We start from the raw sequence: 18950 nt of genomic DNA on the forward strand, positions 1-18950 counted from the left end.
CGGCGGAGGAGCGGTGCAGGGTGTGCCGTCATTTGACGTAACCCTCAGCATTTCATGGCTCCTGATGAATTCAGCCTGTGGCACACGCACTTTATTAATCAGTTGCGTCGTTTGATGTGGAAAAAAATAAAAAAGACATTTACCTGTTTGCTTTCATTTTCCTATATTATCCACTTCAGCCAATTAAAGCGATACCAATCTGTCTCATGAACACATAACCTCTCCCCTTGATGAAAAGAACGCATTTACCTGTGGAGGTGTGAAGCCATCAGATGTATAATAGCTTTTCAAAATGAATTAATTGGAGTGAAACCACAGGCCTGTGCAATCAAAATCCTGCTTCAATTGCATTTCATGTTGTAATTACACAGTTAAAGACAGTTTCATGTAAGAAAATCTATTCATAATCTCATCAAAGAGGTTGTTCTGCACTAAAGCTATATTATGATTTATTTTTTAGTCGTAAAGCCATTGTATTTAAAGGCTAACACGTCTAGAGTTGCGTTTAATCTCCCCAACAGTGCGTAATGATTATTGGCTACAATGTCAAATCGATTGATATTATTTTCATTCATTATTCAGCAGTTCTATTAAACCAAACATCCCTCCAACCAAACCCAGTCGTGTAATGTGTCTCTCTATTTATATATAAATCATATATAAAAAGCCAAGCAGATAGAAAGACAGATCTGTATCAACAGCACAGCTCGTGTGTGTGTGTGACAACAGTTGCAGAAGGAGCAGCGGCGGGCTCTGATTGGTCCGATGAAAGCCCAGCCCTGCGCATTCATTGGCGGAATTCGCCTCCACACTCCCAACCACTAAACACTAAAATGACTCGGGTAAAATAATATCGCAGCACTCTGCACTGCGTTCAGCCTCACGGCTCCTTCTCGCGCCCCATAACCCTGCGATTTAAAAAAAAAAGAAGGATAACCTAAACTTTAAAAAAGGAAATCCAGCTGGAGCCACGGGACACTTCCTTTTCTCCCACAGAGACTTTTTTAAATTTTTTTCTGGGAAGATCCAACGAGGATAAAAGTTGCGAGAACTTTTACGCACGAAAAGGACCCAGATGTGCTTCAGTCAGATACTTTTAACTATTTGGCTGTTTTATTTTACAAAGTCAAGTTTAGCGTAGTTTGAAGGGCGCCTGCTCTTTTAGTCGCGATAATCGTTCACAGGAAAAAAAAAACTTTAAAGACGAGAAAGGCAAAAGTCTTCGCATCACGTCTGGATTATCTGACCTGTGCCAACAGATCATTGATCGCCAATAATTATTTTATTAGGATCGATCGACTGAGTAAGTTCAGTAGTTTGCGGTGTTGATATATAGTCCACACGCGGCTGGGGTTGTCCATCAAGTGTGCGTCAGATCAGACCGAAGACAGACTGAGCACTGAGACTTTTAGAGGTTCTTGTTTGTGCGTAATTTCGCATGAAGTCAGCGAGAGGCAGAGCGACCCTGATGTTCCTCCGGCTGACACATCCTCTGCACCGCTCACACTGAGGCTCTCTTCACTCGCCTCCATCCTCTGAGCCCTCACACACTGGACTCTGAGACCAGCGGCGTTTGGAGAACGATATTTTCATTCTCCCAAAGTGTCCTGCTCTTCTCAAACAACCCAGTCAGGTGGCACTGACCCAAGCTGTTGTGATGCATATTCCCGTAGAGCCGCCCACCACCAGACGGTTCACGCCGCCCTCCACGTCCTTCCCCTGCAGTAAGATCGTGGACGTCAACGGGGCCATGGCCACCCCGGGGCCCCTCAGGTCGCGACCGGACACCCGGAACGTGGTGGACGTCCTGGCGGACCACGCCGGCGAGCTGGTGCGCACCGACAGCCCGAACTTCCTCTGCTCCGTGCTGCCGTCTCACTGGAGGTGCAACAAGACGCTGCCCGTGGCTTTCAAGGCAAGATACATGACTTCTAATTATCATTCATTATATTTCCATTTTAATAACGCACACAGTGTTTTTTTCTGAAAAGTGAGTGCAGGAGAAAAGGCAAGAGATAGAGGCTGATTTTAAAGCATTAAAATATATTTTACAGATGTCATTTAATTGAATTTATACATGGTGACTGGAAGTTTAGCTTTTTAGTTGATGCAACTTGCAGTTTTCTTTCGTGTAAAATTACCATAAAGTATATTTAGAATTTGCGTTCATCAGCTTCAAACGGCACAATCCAGAATGTCAATATTACCTCAGAAATTGCAAAGCAGCAAAGGGGCCTGCAATTACAAAATGTCTGAGAGGAAGCTTGATATGAACTATACTTTTATTAGCATATTACTATATTTGTATGGAGCCTCCTATAAATTATTTTGATAAGATTTGTGGCTTGCATCAAAATAAGTCTTGTTTTGCGTAAATCTTGTCTTTGGATCAAAGCAAAATAATCAGCAGTAACAGGTCAGGTCATGACACGCATGCCACACACAATGTTTTGTAAAATTCGGATTTAAATCTGAACAGGCAGCGTGGGGGGTGTCAGCTCACAGGGAATCTACACAACTCAGTTTATTGTTGACAATGTGGTGAAACTCTACCGATATATTCATGTTTAATATTAAGGGAGCCGGATGCGGTTTTTACGCGCGCAGTTGTGTACATTTGGGTTTGGTGACCCGGGGCGACCGTGCGCTTCTCACCTCCTCCCGTGCGTGTGTGTGTGTGCGCGCAGGTCGTGGCTCTCGGGGACGTGCCCGACGGCACGCTGGTCACCGTGATGGCCGGGAACGACGAGAACTACTCGGCCGAGCTGAGGAACGCCTCGGCCGTGATGAAGAACCAGGTGGCACGCTTCAACGACCTGCGCTTCGTGGGCAGGAGCGGACGAGGTGAGCTCACACACACACACACACACACACACACACACACACACACACACACACACACACACATGCACAATATAAGAAAATGACAAAATCTCTGCTTGTGCCATTTGCAGCAACAATTACGCGCATAACAACAAGAGGGCACATTTCTTTATTATTTTCTGAAAGTTCAAATGTTAAATAGGTCAACAAACAGTCTATGTGGCTCAGACGCACCCTCAGTAAAGTGCCATCCGTTACGCTTTCTAAAATTATTGTATGTCAGCGGTGTTGGCCTGCTCTCTGTGACAAAGTTAAAACCGCAAATGTGGGATCATTTATGTGCGGGTACGGCGAGTGCCCTCCCTGCGCCAACTGACGTCTGCGGGTGTCATCCGAAACATCTGGCGTGCGTCACGGGGCGCTGCAAGTGGCGATGGGACCAGAGCGCTTCATATCCCCTAATCCAAGGTATTACAATAATTACCGGCTTGGTGGTGTAAATCTGAGGGAAGGAGGAGAAACCATTCACCATCGGACGAAATGTCAATTTTTTCATTGGATATTGTGCAATTTATTTTTGGCTAAAATAATAATAGGATAATCACGCATTGACAGGCCTGTTTGCAGGGAGTTGTATTTAATGGACGGGCCTACATGCTGCGTTTGTTTATGTTGAGGAAATCAGAACCTCTCAATTTTCAAGACTAAATAACAAAAACCTTAAATAAAATAAAAAAATAATTCAACAATCCTCTTCATCTATTAGATGTGTTACATTCCCCTCAGGTCCTCCTCTGATCTATCGGATCTCTCTTTAATATTAAAAATGGCCGTGACTTGATGAATGGAAAATGTGTCTCCTCTTCGAATTAAAAACGGAGCCGTACCTTTCATTTCTGAACTCAATTATCCCACCCGAGGATTCTTCTTTTCCTTTCTTTCTTTTTTCTTTTTTCTTTTCTTCCCACGCAGTCTCTTTTTTAACGAGACGTGCCTTTCTCTGAACTGGAGGACGAGCACCGGACCCCTTTTGCACAATGCTGCCCCCCCCCCCTCCTCCCTCCTCCTCTTCCTCCTCTGTGCGCGGACTTTGATGCAGATGGGAGCAAGATCCTGTCTTGTTGAACAATAAACCATCGCTGTAAGCCTTCTCTGGAACAATCTGGAACACATTCCCCCCAATAATCTAAATCATATACCACAGTCAGGCCATCAAACGAGGTGGTCCGCTCCCCCGGCCCCCTTTAAAATAAAAATAATAATAAAAAAACTCTTGAATTCTAAAGGCCGGAGCGGGACGAAGGAAAATAAAAAGCCGGTGCTGATCTGAGGCGGAACAAGCGAAGTATTGTTTTGTGAACAAGAGGGACAACTGTTTTTCACATCACTAATTCAAACTGTAATTCCATAAATCTGCCGCAGGGAAGAGCTTCACTCTGACCATCACCGTGTTCACCGGACCCCCGCAAGTGGCCACGTACCACCGCGCCATCAAGGTCACCGTGGACGGACCCCGGGAACCGCGCAGTGAGTACTAGATCAATGCGCACACACACACACACACGCACGCACGCACGCACGCACGCACGCACGCACACACACACACACACACACACACACACACACACACACACACACACACACACACACACACACACACACACACACACACACACACACACACACACACACACACACACACACACACACACACACACACACACACACACACACACACACACACATACCCGACTCTTGCTGTTGCTAAAATTCACTATCTTGTGAAGTGTGCAGAGAAAGATGGTTCAAGTATTATTCTATTTTGAGGACTTTAATCTGTTGTCTACAATTGAAGACTTGTCTTCTTTATTCGGGAAAACAACCGAGTCCCCATGAATTAAATCATTAATTATTTTAAGGTGAAGACATGTTTTAAAGTTAAGGTTAAGTTTAGGTAAGGTTAAGTTAAAGTTAAGGTCAAGGTCAGGGTTAGGCAAGTTGTAACTATGGTTAAGGTTTGAGTCGGTCTCCAGGAAATCAATGTAGGTCAATGTAATGTCTTATGACAGTCGTGTCAGGGTGTGCGAATCTGTGTGTGCGTGTGTGTGTGCTAGATCAATTGTGAGGTTAAGACTTGGTTTTGGGGTTAAGATTAGAATTAAGACTAGGTGAAGGCTGGGGTTAGGCACATTGTGGTTATGGTAAACCTCCAGGGATGAAACGCAGCACAGTGCATTGTCCTCACTAGTCTAGTTGTGTAAGTTTGTATATGTCTCTCAAGGTGTGTGTGTCTCTGCATGTGTGTGTGTGTGTGTGTGTGTGTGTGTGTATGTGTGTGTGTGTGTGTGTGTGTGCAGCATGGGCATTGGGACGGATCATAGTCAGAGGAAACTGTAAAGCATAATTCAGGCATAACCCAAGACCACTAAGAGGAGCTGAGCGAGTCTCCAAGCCGCAGGTTGCTCAGCTCAGTAGAACCCACCTCCTCCTCCTCCTCCTCCTCCTCCTCCTCCTCCTCCTCCTCCTCCTCCTCCTCCTCCTCACCCACCCCTCAACCCCCCCTACCTCCCCCCAGTGCTGGTCGGAGGGGTCGTACCTGGCGACCACATAAGTGGCTCGTTGATTTCACACAAGGCAGAGTCTGGCCCCTGTCGGCCCTGGCAGGGAGGCCTCACACCTTAGAGCCGTTAGCGCCGCTATCCAGCCGCGGCTACGTTCTCATGTGGTTTGATGCTGCTGCTGTGGCCTCCGCTGGTGTGAGGGATGGCGAGGAGCAGTGTTGCGATACCAAGAGGAGTCAGTTGCTGGAGGGCGGTGGACGTGCATGAGTTTTTCATGAGCGTAGGTGAGATGGGTATAGGATTTCGTGACCTACCTATGGAGGGGTGGTGGTTATGGTGGGCAGGGTTTTTCGAGGTCCCTAAATGAGTGGATAGCTGGTGGTCAGAGGGGAGGGAGGGCTGGGGGTTGTGAAGGGAGGATTTAGCCCAGTCAAAACAGACCACAGCCGGGGAAGAGAGAGTGGGAACGAGTGCCACATGAGGAGGGCTACATGGCTGACAGAGAGGGAGCCAAGGGGCACAGAGGAAGGGGCACAACCCAGCCACCCTCACTGCCAATCTATTTGCAGGGGTAGAAAAGAGTAAAGCAAAGGAGGGAGGGACAAGATAATAATAAACACCGTATGTGTGTGCGTGTGTGTGTCTGTGTGTGTGTGTGTGTGTGTGTGTGTGTGTGTGTGTGTGTGTGTGTGTGTGTGTGTGTGGATGGTTTCAATTTGACTGTCCTTTGTTTAAAGAAAAAAAAAGGAACACGTGTGCCTGTGCGTAAATGTGTTCTCGTGTGCATCTGTGAATTTCTCTGCCTGAAATAACTGTGTACATTAAGATTGTCTCCTGTCTGTCTGTGAGCATGTTACGGCTTCAGCTGAGGCGTCAGAGTGGCCGCGCTACTTTTACACTGGCGCTGGGTGCTATAAAGTGACACTGTTTAATATAGGGCAGGAGGAATTTAGGGCTCCATTAAACTCTATTACACGGGTACTGAGGGGGACTTCATAGAATGACAGACTATAAACTCCTGCAAAGGCCGAATTTGAGAGAATAAGCCTGAATATGATATAGTGTTCGATATGCAGTAACTGGAACCTCCAGGAAACAAAGATTGTTTGATATGAGAATATGTTAAAATGGCTGCAACAGTCCAAGCTTATCTGAAATATGAATAATAAATCCTGTTAGTCTGCAGTGAAAACAGATCCAGCTGATCACGGTGAATTGAATAAGCAATGTGAAATACGGTGGAGGTATAATTTGTTTTGTTGGTTTGAAGGAGCTGTCAGATCTGAGGCCGAGATGAGTTTTCAGTCCGATTTAGTGTAACGACAGACTTGAAGCCTCAAAATAGAAAATCCCTTGTGAGACGAGATAAAGGACCTCTCACATTTTAACAAGAGGCACATTCTGAAGAGAATAATATCAGTCGTGTCCCGGCACAGTCAAAGCACAGGAACACACACTACCATTCAGACATTATTAGGACCATAAAAATATTCAGATTCTTCTCTAACCACAAGGCACCACATTATATCATCTGTACGAGGTTTGGAGTCGGAGCAGGGAGGCACCGCTGCCAACGCGTAAAACTAACAGCATTTTTTCATTAGGAACCTCGTTCTCAGAGGCATATTTATTCCGACCCTGCTTTGATCCCATTCCATGTTTCAGTGACAATGCCACCGCAATGTCGCCCGCACGCCGCTGCTGTCTTCACCTGTCCGCAGGCTGGAGGGCCCAGCTCCGGCCCGGGGGCTTTACCGGCTGTTTTATGCCAGGCCTGCATTTGCATGGCTGGCAGCCGAGGAGCTGGCACCGAGGGGGTGTGGTGGTGGGGGTGGGGGTTATTAATGTTTACTGATCCAGTCGGGAGAACCTGATGGACAGGACTGCAGTGGCAGCCCGCCTTGGGCAATGATACAAAGAACAGGGTGCTTTGCCACAACACTTGAGCCATAAAATAAACACATAGGTGAGCAGGCACACGCACAATAACGTGTGTTTAGACGTCCAGTGAATGTGTACAAACACACAACACAGCGTTCAGTTCCTGACCAGAATGTATTCTTGTCACCCGTTGCTGCTGAATTTCCTCATCACACATCCGGCATTCGTCACCCCACATCCCCAACCCCCCCCCCCCCCGTTCTGTTTTTTTCATTCTTTATTATCAAACTTCTGTCAAAGCCCAAAACTGGAAACACAACTGTCACACATGTCGTTGCAACAACAACAACAACTCTTACTCCACTTCTACGTAAGCCGCAGCTTTTGCAATCCGCAAATAACAAGAGAGAGCATTAGGAGTTAGAAATGCAAATACAAAAAAAAAAGCAGGTGACTTAGGTGTTGAGACCCTTTGCTGTTTGTTGCTGGGATCAGATGCTCCAGGCAGCCTGCAGGGTTATTCTCAATTAATCCCACATCTTTATTTATGGTGTCATTCTCACTGCCTCACTTATACATGACATCAGCCACTGTCTATTTACCCACAAGGGAGGGGCCATTTGTATTTCTGCTGCCACTTCAGGTCAATATGGTGGAAGATATCTTATGCTTGTGAAATACTTTTAGGAAATATGTGACTTTTTTTAGCCTGACATTTTTTTTATATTTATGAGAAATAAATAAAGATAAAGAGTAACTATATGTAATTAAATCATTACACCTGAAAGTCAAGTTTGTGCAAAACAGTTTTTTACAAACAGATTAATTAATTTGTACTGTATAAAGTTGCAAAAATTAATTAAAGCTAAAGTCAGGAGATTAAGAAAGTATTTGTTCTTCAATAACTTTCAAAGTTTGGTATTTTGAGGTATAACTGTGAATATCTGAGGACACACTCAAAGCTGTTATCATTAAATTAAATTATTAAATCAACAAAGTTTAAGCGTATATGTGACGCTGAAGTTACTCTAGAAGTTAAACTGTCCAGACAAATCAGCTTATTGTTGTACTAGGTATTTATCATTTATTCTACTTTTCCTCAAACCAAAATTTGAATCTCTCAGACACTTCTCCTTCCCACCCAGAGGTCTGCGGGCTGATAAGAAACGGAGAGGAAACGGAGAGGAGAGACAGTTGTTTGCTGAGTGTTGTAGGATGAGGAAGCTGGTTTGTACCGCAGCGAGGTCAAAGTGACGATTTGTCTGACGAGACAAATTGTCACACATGAATTCACCACTATAAACATGATTACACAGCCGTTCACCTATTAGCTGCATAGACGGAGCCGGCACACTTTACCACCCACGGGCCCACGCATCCACTGGAAATCGCACAAGTGCCTTCGTGTTTTTGTTGCCTCTGTTTGTTCGGCTGGGTGTGTTCACACAGCTCGAGGAGGAGAATGGCAGGCGTGGAGGTGGTGGATGTGGTGGGGGTGTTGAGGCTGAGGGAGGGTGGGAGGAGGGTAAGTCGCGGCAGTGGGGGGGGGGTGCTCGCCGGAGTTGGCGGGTTGATTTTATTTGCATTTGGCACACAGACTGTACAAAGTATGCAAACAGACAAACAATGACATTTGCTGTGTTATTTTCCCAGTGATATTGCAGTCTCTCTGCAGAGTAAACAACACAAAAAAAAGGGATTGCATGCACGTTGTTGTGTGTAGATTTGCGTGTGTGCGGCTGCTCGGCCCATGCACCTGCCAGGTGCGTCCATCTCTTTAAGTCGACCCCACGGCCCCGCCCGCGCTCCACAAATCACATGAAAGGCTCGCCCTCCATGCGAGTTGCTCTCTCAAAGGCAACTTTGATGTTTTGAAAATGGAGATGGGTGTCTTTGAAAGAAAGGCCTACAGGTGTATCAGTGCCAGGGGAGGGGAACACCAGTGGCACGTCTGACACTGGGTGCTTTCTTGAACTGCTAATGGCTCACCATGGCTCCTAGATGTATAACCTGGAGACATAGTGGCCTACGCACATAATCACACACACACACACACACACACACACACACACACACACACACATACACACACACACACACACAAATAGTGGCTAGCCTCAACAATCCAACTCATGACCACCTCATTTATGATTTGTTAGAGAGGAAATTTTTTTAATTTCATTACCACTCACAGACGGATGGCAGCAGATAAAAGGGATATTTATTTATTCTTCAGAGAAATGGCACTCTGGTGTCTGCAGTGACTGGAGGCCTCCGACTGCGGCACTCCCCCCCCCCCCCCCCGGGGTCACTCCAGACGCGTCATACTTGGCTTCGGTTGATTAGAAGAAGAGCAAATATTGGTCAACTGATAAATCCACTGGAATGCAGCAGTGCATATTGAATGGGTTTGGGCCGATTTCGGAGCGGAACCTGTATCAGGACAAAACACATTCAGAGGCTTGTGTTTGGTGACGGAGGAGGACAGTGTCCTGCAGTAGTCACGGAGGATGTCTCCACCAGTGATACTTTTTAGTTTGACATCTTTTAATTTAAGATATGAGTGATTGCACGACCGTTGCTGTGAGAGTCATGAAAGTGTGATTGCACAGACATGAAAGCATCGTTTTTTTGTTGTCGTGGGAGGGTAAATAAAGATGAGATGGAAGCTCTCTGACCACTGTTGCCACCTTAACCACACCTAGAAGCTTTGAGGCCAACTCCCTTTGAGGGCCACGCACACACAGCAGCTCGCCTTCCTTTCCCTCAGCGTTGTGAGATACCCCACCTTTTCCTGCAGCATCTCAACGCTTAGAACAACCTGACTGCTGCAAGCCCACGCACACACACAAATACACACGCAGACTTTTGTACTGAAGGTTTCATGTCAAAGCTAGTGAGTCAAAATACCTAGATTAAACTGAGATATATAAGAAAATGCCCCTGTTTGTCTCCCTTTTTCTTCCTCCTCCCCTCACCCTCTCTGTTTCCTGCTCGTCATCTTGCTGCAACATCAATGCACAAGATTTAGCTAAAAATAGGAAAAAAGAAAAACATTGTCTAACAGTTCATTGCCGACTCCTCGGGCCAGTAGATGACTGTCGGAGACAGACTCACAATTTGCCTTGGGGTGAAATGGCCTCTCTTTATCTACTCAGACACAAATTCCCCCCCCTTATTTGCTGACGCCAGAGAGAACATTAGCAGGAATCACCAAATTATTAACAGAGGCCTCAGACAGCTCTTAATTCACTCCGATGATGCAAGTAGAAAACTTTTTTTCTCCGACTCGACCAAGGAGCTCAGCCACACTGGGGTTTATCCTTCTCTGTCTCTCCATCTCCTTATACCCACCCGCCTCTAAAGTCAGCGGCCAAGCGTCCTTCCTGTTTACCTCCCGATGAACGGAAGTAACATGCTCACTCTGTGTGTGCTCACTCTTCCTTATTTACACGGACCCATACAGGAGGGAGCCATTACGACCTTTCAGCCGTAATTCAATAAAAGTTCCGATCTGCATTTAGAAAAAGTAAATGGCCCATGAGTGGAGGAATATTTTATCCCCCACTGCATTATGACAATAAACCATTTTCTGCGTTGTGGCAGTGGTGGGCGGAGTTGGGGGGCGATTTGTGGGAAGAAGGCACCTGCTGGTTCCTGGAAAATACGCAATGTACCACCACCCTGCGGTTTGGATATTTATTTCTTCAGTCCTTAATGGTTAGGAGCAATGAGCAAATAATAGGTGTAGCAGGACCTTTCTTTCGCTTCCAGGCGCATGGAAGGTTGTAATCCTCTGGGTAAACACGGAGGGAAGCCTTGGCTCCTCAAAACAGGCTGGAAAACCTCACAGAAAAGAGGGGGTTAATCTTTATAACCTCAACATCACTGCAGCAGTCCCATAACAGCATGATAACAGAGAGGGCTGCAAGTAAAAATATGTGCATGCCCCCAGAGTGGAAAATTCACACATTTACCTTGACCCACCTGAATAATAATTTGTCATTCTATGGAACTGTGTGTGTACGTGTGTTTTTTTGTGTGTTTGTGTGTTTAGGGTTAATTGTTCACTTGTTGCACATTATTGTGTGTGAGCTAGTATGCGCGGAGGTGTGAACGTGAAGCCGTTTGACACATCTGCTGGCGCTGCATTGATGTATGTGACAGCAGCAGCTCGCCTTCCTTTCCCACAGTGTTGTGAGAGCCCCCACCTTTTCCCCCCAGCATCTCGATGCTTAGAACAACCTGACTGCTGCACGCACACGCACCAACACACACACACACACACACACACACACACACACACACACACACACACACACACACACAACCCCATTCACCATTAGGAGCTAAAATAACACACTCAAAGCAGCTTATTGCTTTAATATGATCGGCCGCCGCAGCCAAATAGGCCTTCTGTGCTCAGCCAGGCTAAACCAGCGGCAGCAGCACTGGGAAATCCACGACGTCTGTGGGCAAGCTGCCAAAAAAGGCCTGAAAACAACCCTGCTCATATCACCCCCAACATGCCCAAACTCCCGAGCTACTCACTCACACACACACACACACACACACACACACACACACACACACACACACACACACACACACACACACACACACACACACACACACACACACACACACACACACACACACACACACACACACACACACACACACACACACACACACACACACACACACACACACACAAAGTCTACAATGATCGGACAAAAGAGAGATGATTGCTCTCAACGTGCTACGGGCCTGGTAGTATTGTTAGACAATCCGGGTGCATTGGGCCTCATTCTGGCACCCCCTCACTCTGCCTGCCTGCCTCAACCTGCCTGGCTCGAGGGCTGCCCTTGTGTGCCACTGCTTCTGTTGCACGCACACACACACACACACACACACACACACACACACACACACACACACACACACACACACACACACACACACACACACACACACACACACACACACACACACACACACACACACACACACACACACACACACACACACACACACACACACACACACACACACAGAGAAATGCAAAGAGCTTTATCCCCTTATCAGAAAAGGAAGGCTGCGCTCTTTGCTCAAACAGCCTCATGTAGCAACTTCCGCTGTGAGCAGCTTGTTTTCAGGCCTGCGAGAGGAGGGGGATTTTCACACTGCCGACGTCCCCAGAGAGCGGCCCGTGCACCAGCCTCAGGGACCAGATGATCCCGCAGCTGTTGCCTCGGAGGGTGAACTGCAGACACGAGCGTGCCAAAAAAACGTTTGCTCAGCTCCTCCCAAACAAGCCTGAGTTCAAATAATGTTTCCATTTAAAAAAAATTGGCAATGTATATGCGAGTGATGCTATCGTAATGACAGACACTTTGACTCGCACCTAGTTTGCATCCAAGAAAAACAAACTGTGCTTCCAATCCGTGGTAATGATATGGTCGTAAAAGTGAACACATTCATACTGAAAGTGTTACGAGAGTGATATGTAAATGAACCCAAAGTAGTGTAATGTCTGTGTGTGGCTAGCATCGACTCAGTTTGGCCCAGACGAGACAGCCACAATCATCAGCCAAGGGTAAAACCCACATCCTACAGGGTCAGCCTCAAAACAAGAACTCTGATTCGCCCCACTCTAAAATACCCAACTGTGTGATTGGTGCCATGGTGCCAAATACACTGCTGCTTTTTGTGATGCTACTTATAGAATTAAAAGGAAGTAACAAAGAGTGTGTTGAAAAGAAGCAGGGTGGTAACAAGCACATATAGGGGGGGGGGGTTCAGGTCCGCTAGAGAGGAGGAAGAGGAAGACAGGTGTACAAGACTTTGCTCAACAGATGTTGCAACGTCCCCAGTGTCTGTTGAGGGTGAACGGAAGTAGCAAAGCAAGTAGGCCTCCCTGCAACACATGTTCAACCGTCGCCCTAGATCGCTCTGTGGGGACGACAATCTGAGCTTTGCATCAACACGTTAGAAATACAGCATTCACTTCGCTGACCTAAACAGAAAGTTAAATGCATTTCAAACCGTGGCAAACAGCACAGGGAAAAACTCTGCAAGAAAAATATCACAATCAGCTGCCATTTTGTAGACCTCATGTTAGAATCAGAAAATGCTTCATACGATGCCCAGACATTTTTTCGATGTAATCCTATATCATACTTGCAGAGACTTAACAGTCAAGACATAGTTTTCAGGAACTGCTCACTCCAAATCAATTCTAGTATGTTATCAGGGGCCTATCGAGTCCATTTATACGTCAAATACAAATATTTACACTTCAAATATATTCGGAGCAGACTTGAGCTGCAGCCAAAGCACGTATTGCCCTTTGCCATCCAGATAGAGTTTCACTTTGCCCCTGAAAAAAGCACCCGGGCCCTTCACTAAAAAGAGCTTGTGTCTAATGTGTCTCCCTTCGGACGGGAACATATGTTTCTTTCTTTCAATGGAGACAGACACACGCAGACACAGAGGAAGGGAAGTGAAGTGGAGAAAAACGTGTGGGATGAAGGAAGGAAACGGGTCATATTGGGTGATCACTTAGCCGTGGCGTCGGTGTTGAAGGCCCGGCTGTCACCTTACTGAACAAACAGAGTCTCTGTGTGGAGCTGATACGGGCTTTGTGGATGGAAGGCTGGGCGAGGCTCGGCGCAGCTTTGCCGTTCATGTGCTCTCGTCTCGGGCGCAATCACGTGAAAACAAAAACTTTTATACTTGAACATATTTGCTCGAAGGCACAGCACAAACCTTTTTTTCCGCAGCAAAGATTAAACACAATCGGGAAATAAAAAGACTGACGCGCACACACACACATACACATACACACTCACTCAGAAAACAAAGCTGGGGCAGAGAACTACACAACCCATCGCTTGAAAACACAACCCATCGCCTTTCATACATCGTTAATACCAGACATTTTATATCAAGCGATTTATTTGTTCTTCATAGACTTCCATAATGCTTTCAGATGATGTGGTTGCTACTTTGAGAGGAAGCTAGTAAATCTACAACCTTTAGCATCCATTTCGACTCTTGAGCGCTGCTGTTTAGGCCTCATGTGTGCATTGGGCCCCATCTCCCAGCTCTATCTTGTGGTTATGATATCATAGAGAGAACAAAAACAACGGGCATTCTCTCTCCTAAGTGCACCCTGACACATTAAATATTCATCCGACCACAGAAACCCCTCTGAAATGGGGCTGGTGTGGAGCTCTCGCACCCCTCTGGCCCCTGGCCCTCGTCGAGTGGAGAGAAGTCAAATGTTGGCGGTCTGAGCAGACGCGCTGCGGCCACAGTCGGGGTCAACTGGCCAAAGAGAGCGTATTAAGACGAGGTTTAACTGGAGGAGCAGGTTCTGGATCACTGGCAGAGACAAAGGATTCAGGGTAGATGTTAAAATCTTTCTTTACAGTGGAGAAAGAAATAAAGTTTAAAGTAGGGATGAGGCATTTATTTAAAAACACACACACAGTAAGGTATCGTTATATGTTAAGGATTTCTGTTTAAAACTAGGATTGGTAATCCTGGGAAAGATAGCAGGAGCAGACTACTTGGAACAGATCCATCCCAACCACTTCCATTGGCCTTCTTGTCAAAGCTACGCCTCTCTACCTATTTATCATGTTTTTCTGTTTTTATTCTTTCTACCTCAATATTTTTTATTTTATTCTATTGTATTGTATTTTATTGTATTCAAATATACCGGCTACTATGATGACTTAATTTCCCTTAGGGGATGAATAAAGTAATCTATCTATCTATCTATCTATCTATCTATCTATCTATCTATCTATCTATCTATCTATCTATCTATCTATCTATCTATCTATCTATCTATCTATCTATCTATCTATCTATCTATAACACATGAACGTTTCCCACCTGACCACTGCTGGAAACCAACTTTTCCGTGAGGATAAATAAAGAATAATAAACTTCATCCATCCACTATATGACTTATCAATTGTAGGTAAAGACCAAAACTAAACAAGATAGAGGAAATCGGAGTAAGTGCTGCTCTCCTGATTTGTTTATTAGTGTCCAAGAGACAAAGGCAGAGGGGAAATTGGACAGGATTGTGAAAAAAAGTTTGGCGTCTCCTTTCAGTTGATTAGTGGTGTTAACAGCAACTGTGGGTCCCGGGTTAATGAGCTCCAGGCTTTGTTCTAATGAGGCCTCTGATCCCCTTAAAAAGACAAAAAAATCACCCTCTCACAGCCCACTAAACCCCCTGCTGGACGCTATGAACAGTGTGTCGCCAAAAGCAGTGGGCCATTGCCAGCTGGAACTGGGCCACTGGATCTACAGCTAGGCTCAAGTGTGTGTGTCTGTGTATGTGTGTGTTTGTGTGTGTGTGTGTGTGTGCGTGCAGCTCAATGATCACTTTCATCACTGAAGAGCCAGCCAATTCATTTCGACCACCATTGGCCACAGAAAAACTGACCAATTATCATTTTTTTTCCCCCCGACTGTCTGTGCCTTTTTTTTTTCCAACCAGCGAGCGATGGGATGTATCATTTCCCTGACCTCAGCCGTTTGAGGTGGTGTAAATCTCTTAATAACTACACAAGGACACATATAGGGGCTATATTTGGAGGGCTGCTTCCCCCGGCCGCCCCAGCCCTGGCCTGGAACAGACAGTAGCCACAGTGTCTATGTGGGTGATGGAGCCTGGACCTGGCGCTGTGTGTGTGTGTGTGTGAAAGAGAGAGTTAAGAGCAAGAGAAAACCCTGGCCTTCATTCCTTCCATCATGGTTTATAAAGACGGCAGACTGGCCGCATGCATGTAAGCATGAATAAAAAAGATATAACAGAGTGTGTAAGGTTGTGTGTGTGTCCGCCCAGCCAGTATAGGTTCCGGGGGAAACGGTACTGAGCAAACTGGTGGGCCGGAGAGTTGAATCTCACACATACGAACACACCATCCTTTCCCATTGGCATCCCACGTCCTAGCGCTGGGGAAAACAAACAGCTGGAGAGCAACAGAACTGCTGCGTCTGCTCAGACAGATTAGTCACCATCCAGTCTCTCACTTTCTCACACAAGTTAAAGTGCCACGACACCAACGATCAGCGGGTGAACAAAACTAAATATTCTATGCGGCACTTTGACTGTGGACGTCAGGGAGTTTGATTTCAGCGCTTGTCTGTGTTCAGACATCGTGTCTGTGCATCAATGTGTGCCTCTGTATGGATGTGTGTGTGTGTGTGTGTGCGTGTGCGTGTGCGTGTGCGTGTGCGTGTGTGTGTCGGGGGGCCGTCAAAGCTAGATATCTCTATATAGTTCGTAAAGAGAGGATGGAGGGGAGGTGGTGGTGGGCACAACCAAATGGACAGAGCGGTAAACGAGAGGAAACTTTACCCATGGGTCAGCCTCTGAGGGAAGATATATTGCCCATGGGTCAGTGGAGAGAAAGGACGGGCAAAATCCATATTGGTCCGTCTGCCTTGCCCCCTTTATATAGTGATAAAATATTCAAATCCAGCCATTACTTCACATTAGGGCCACTCTGTAGAGATGCCAGGGAGAAAACCACAGAATGTATACATGCTGGTTCACACACAGTTTTGGTGCATTGATAGTTACATTAAAATCTCTTCCTCCCATTAGAGGCAAAGACCTCATCCGGACTCACGTCTTGACATTTAAAGGTGTGTTGACATGTGGAACACGCGCACATATGTGTGCGTGTGGAACATGTGTGTTTGTACATTTAAGTGTACATGCAAGTGTTTACATGGAAGGCATGATCAGAGGGGACATCAGAGTGATAAGGGCGCTAAGTGTGTTGGTTTTTTTTCCCGGGTCGGGATAAAAGAGGTGCAGTAGATGGGCTTCTCTTGCTCGCAGTTAATTCTCACCTCCTACACACACACACATGCACACACACACACACACGCACACACACTCTCACACACACTCACATATCTACAAAAGCTCTTTCAGTCTCTCTCTTTCTGTCTGTTATGTTTAAAACTGATGACTATATGGTTTGGTAGCCTTGTCTGGGTGTTTCCTTCTGACTAAGTGCTGTGTAAGTCCTGTGTGTGTGTGTGTGTGTGTGTGTGTGTGTGTGTGTGTGTGTGTGTGTGTGTGTGTGTGTGTGTGTGTGTGTGTGTGTATGTATGAAAAGGCAAACATCACCTAAATTCATCAGGTCACAGAAATGCCTGCGGTAACAATTCCTAGTTCCATTATTTGTTAGACTTCAGGGAAAACAACATTCCTCCTGCAATTATTTTCCACCACTTATGCCGTTGTTATCTGCTGATGACACTGCAGCAGGTGCAGCTTGGGTAACACTTAGTGTCTAGCCAATGTATTTCAAGGTCTGTTAACATCCTAATAATATTTTTGTATTTGGAAGCTAAAAACATGGCGACAGCGTCTCGGCCTTTCCCCTTATATAATTCCATCCTGTGTGAGCGTGCGTGAATTACAATGGATATTGATGGTCATCACAGTTTGAGTCAATTTCACATCAATTACACTTCAGACAGACAAGTGAGAGGTTGTTCCTGTCAGGACAAACTGCCCCGGCGAGTGAAGGAGTTTTCCGAAAAAGGACTCTTATTGTTTTTGGAAAATACAAAGTGCCGTTGTGTGCCGCTCTCACGTAGGTTGGTAGATTGGCAAGTCCTTCATTTTCTCTCCTCACTCGGCCCCGTTTCTGTTGCTTTTTCCAGGGCACAGAGTGAAGATGGAAGACCCCCAGAAGATGCAGTTCTCCGACAGGTTGTCAGAGATCGAGCGCTACCAGCGGACTATGCGAATAGGCCCGGTGAACAACAATCCCCGCCCCATGCACCAAACCCACCTCAGCACCACACAAGGTGAGGACCACAGACAACCACATCCAACCAACATCCCTTCAGCCACCACAGCTCTGGCTCTCTATTAATCGCCATTACTTAGAAATAAATACCTGCTTCAATAAAAATAAACAGATTTAGTTTGATTTGGCCAGTGGGTACGTTTTCTGCACAACATATCTGTAGCACATCAACACAGGAGAAGCCTTTCACACAGAATGAAACCAAGCCAAGTGCCCCCCCCTCTCACTACCGGGGCCTTTGGAGTTTTGTTCCACTGATCTGGGAGCTGTTCTACATGCTGGCCGTCCGAGGGGAAGTTCATGTCAAAGCTCTGTCCCCGGATGCCCTGGTGCGTTGGTGGGTCCCGGGCCCCACAGCGCGCAGGGTTGAGTCTGTGGCAAGGTGGCGTGGCGGGTGCTGCCAGCCGAGCTTGGCCCCGGGCGCTGAGGCTGGAGTCCACACGCCGCACGCTACAGCCTCAGGAATGTAACAGCCGCCCGTTACCTTGGCAATCACGTCACTCTCAGACTGGGGGCACGCGGGGGGGGCAAGGCTCAGACTGAGACTGAGGTGATGCGACGGAGGGGAGGGGGTTGTTTCGGGCATGTGTGTGTGTGTGTGTGCTGTGGACAGCTGCGTGGGTGACGGCAGGAGGGAGGATGAGTGTTCGCTCTTCATCATCGTATGTCACGGCCTCTGCAACAGGATGCCATGTCAGGAAGCATGCAGACTAAACACACACACACACACACACACCAGAGATAGAGCGAATGTGCTTCCCTGAAATGCCCACTCTCTAGTTCTCACAGCTAATGAATCTCATTACCTTTGTATCAGCGTGTT

The 18950-nt window shown here is 46.5% G+C and overlaps 1 protein-coding gene across 1 annotated transcript in view; it reads left to right on the top strand.

The window, feature by feature from the left end:
• Window positions 1-935: 935 nt before the first annotated feature.
• Window positions 936-18950, top strand: part of runx3 (RUNX family transcription factor 3) — a 30740-nt gene continuing 12725 nt past the window's right edge. Inside the window, exons 1-4 of the mRNA XM_061082713.1 lie at window positions 936-1915; window positions 2688-2844; window positions 4246-4350; window positions 17979-18125. Of these exons, the coding sequence (XP_060938696.1) occupies window positions 1658-1915; window positions 2688-2844; window positions 4246-4350; window positions 17979-18125 (667 nt within the window). The 5' untranslated portion in view covers window positions 936-1657. The remainder of the gene's footprint in view (window positions 1916-2687; window positions 2845-4245; window positions 4351-17978; window positions 18126-18950) is intronic.

The sequence above is a fragment of the Limanda limanda genome, chromosome 12 (genome assembly GCF_963576545.1).
Source record: "Limanda limanda chromosome 12, fLimLim1.1, whole genome shotgun sequence".
Taxonomy (NCBI): domain Eukaryota; kingdom Metazoa; phylum Chordata; class Actinopteri; order Pleuronectiformes; family Pleuronectidae; genus Limanda; species Limanda limanda.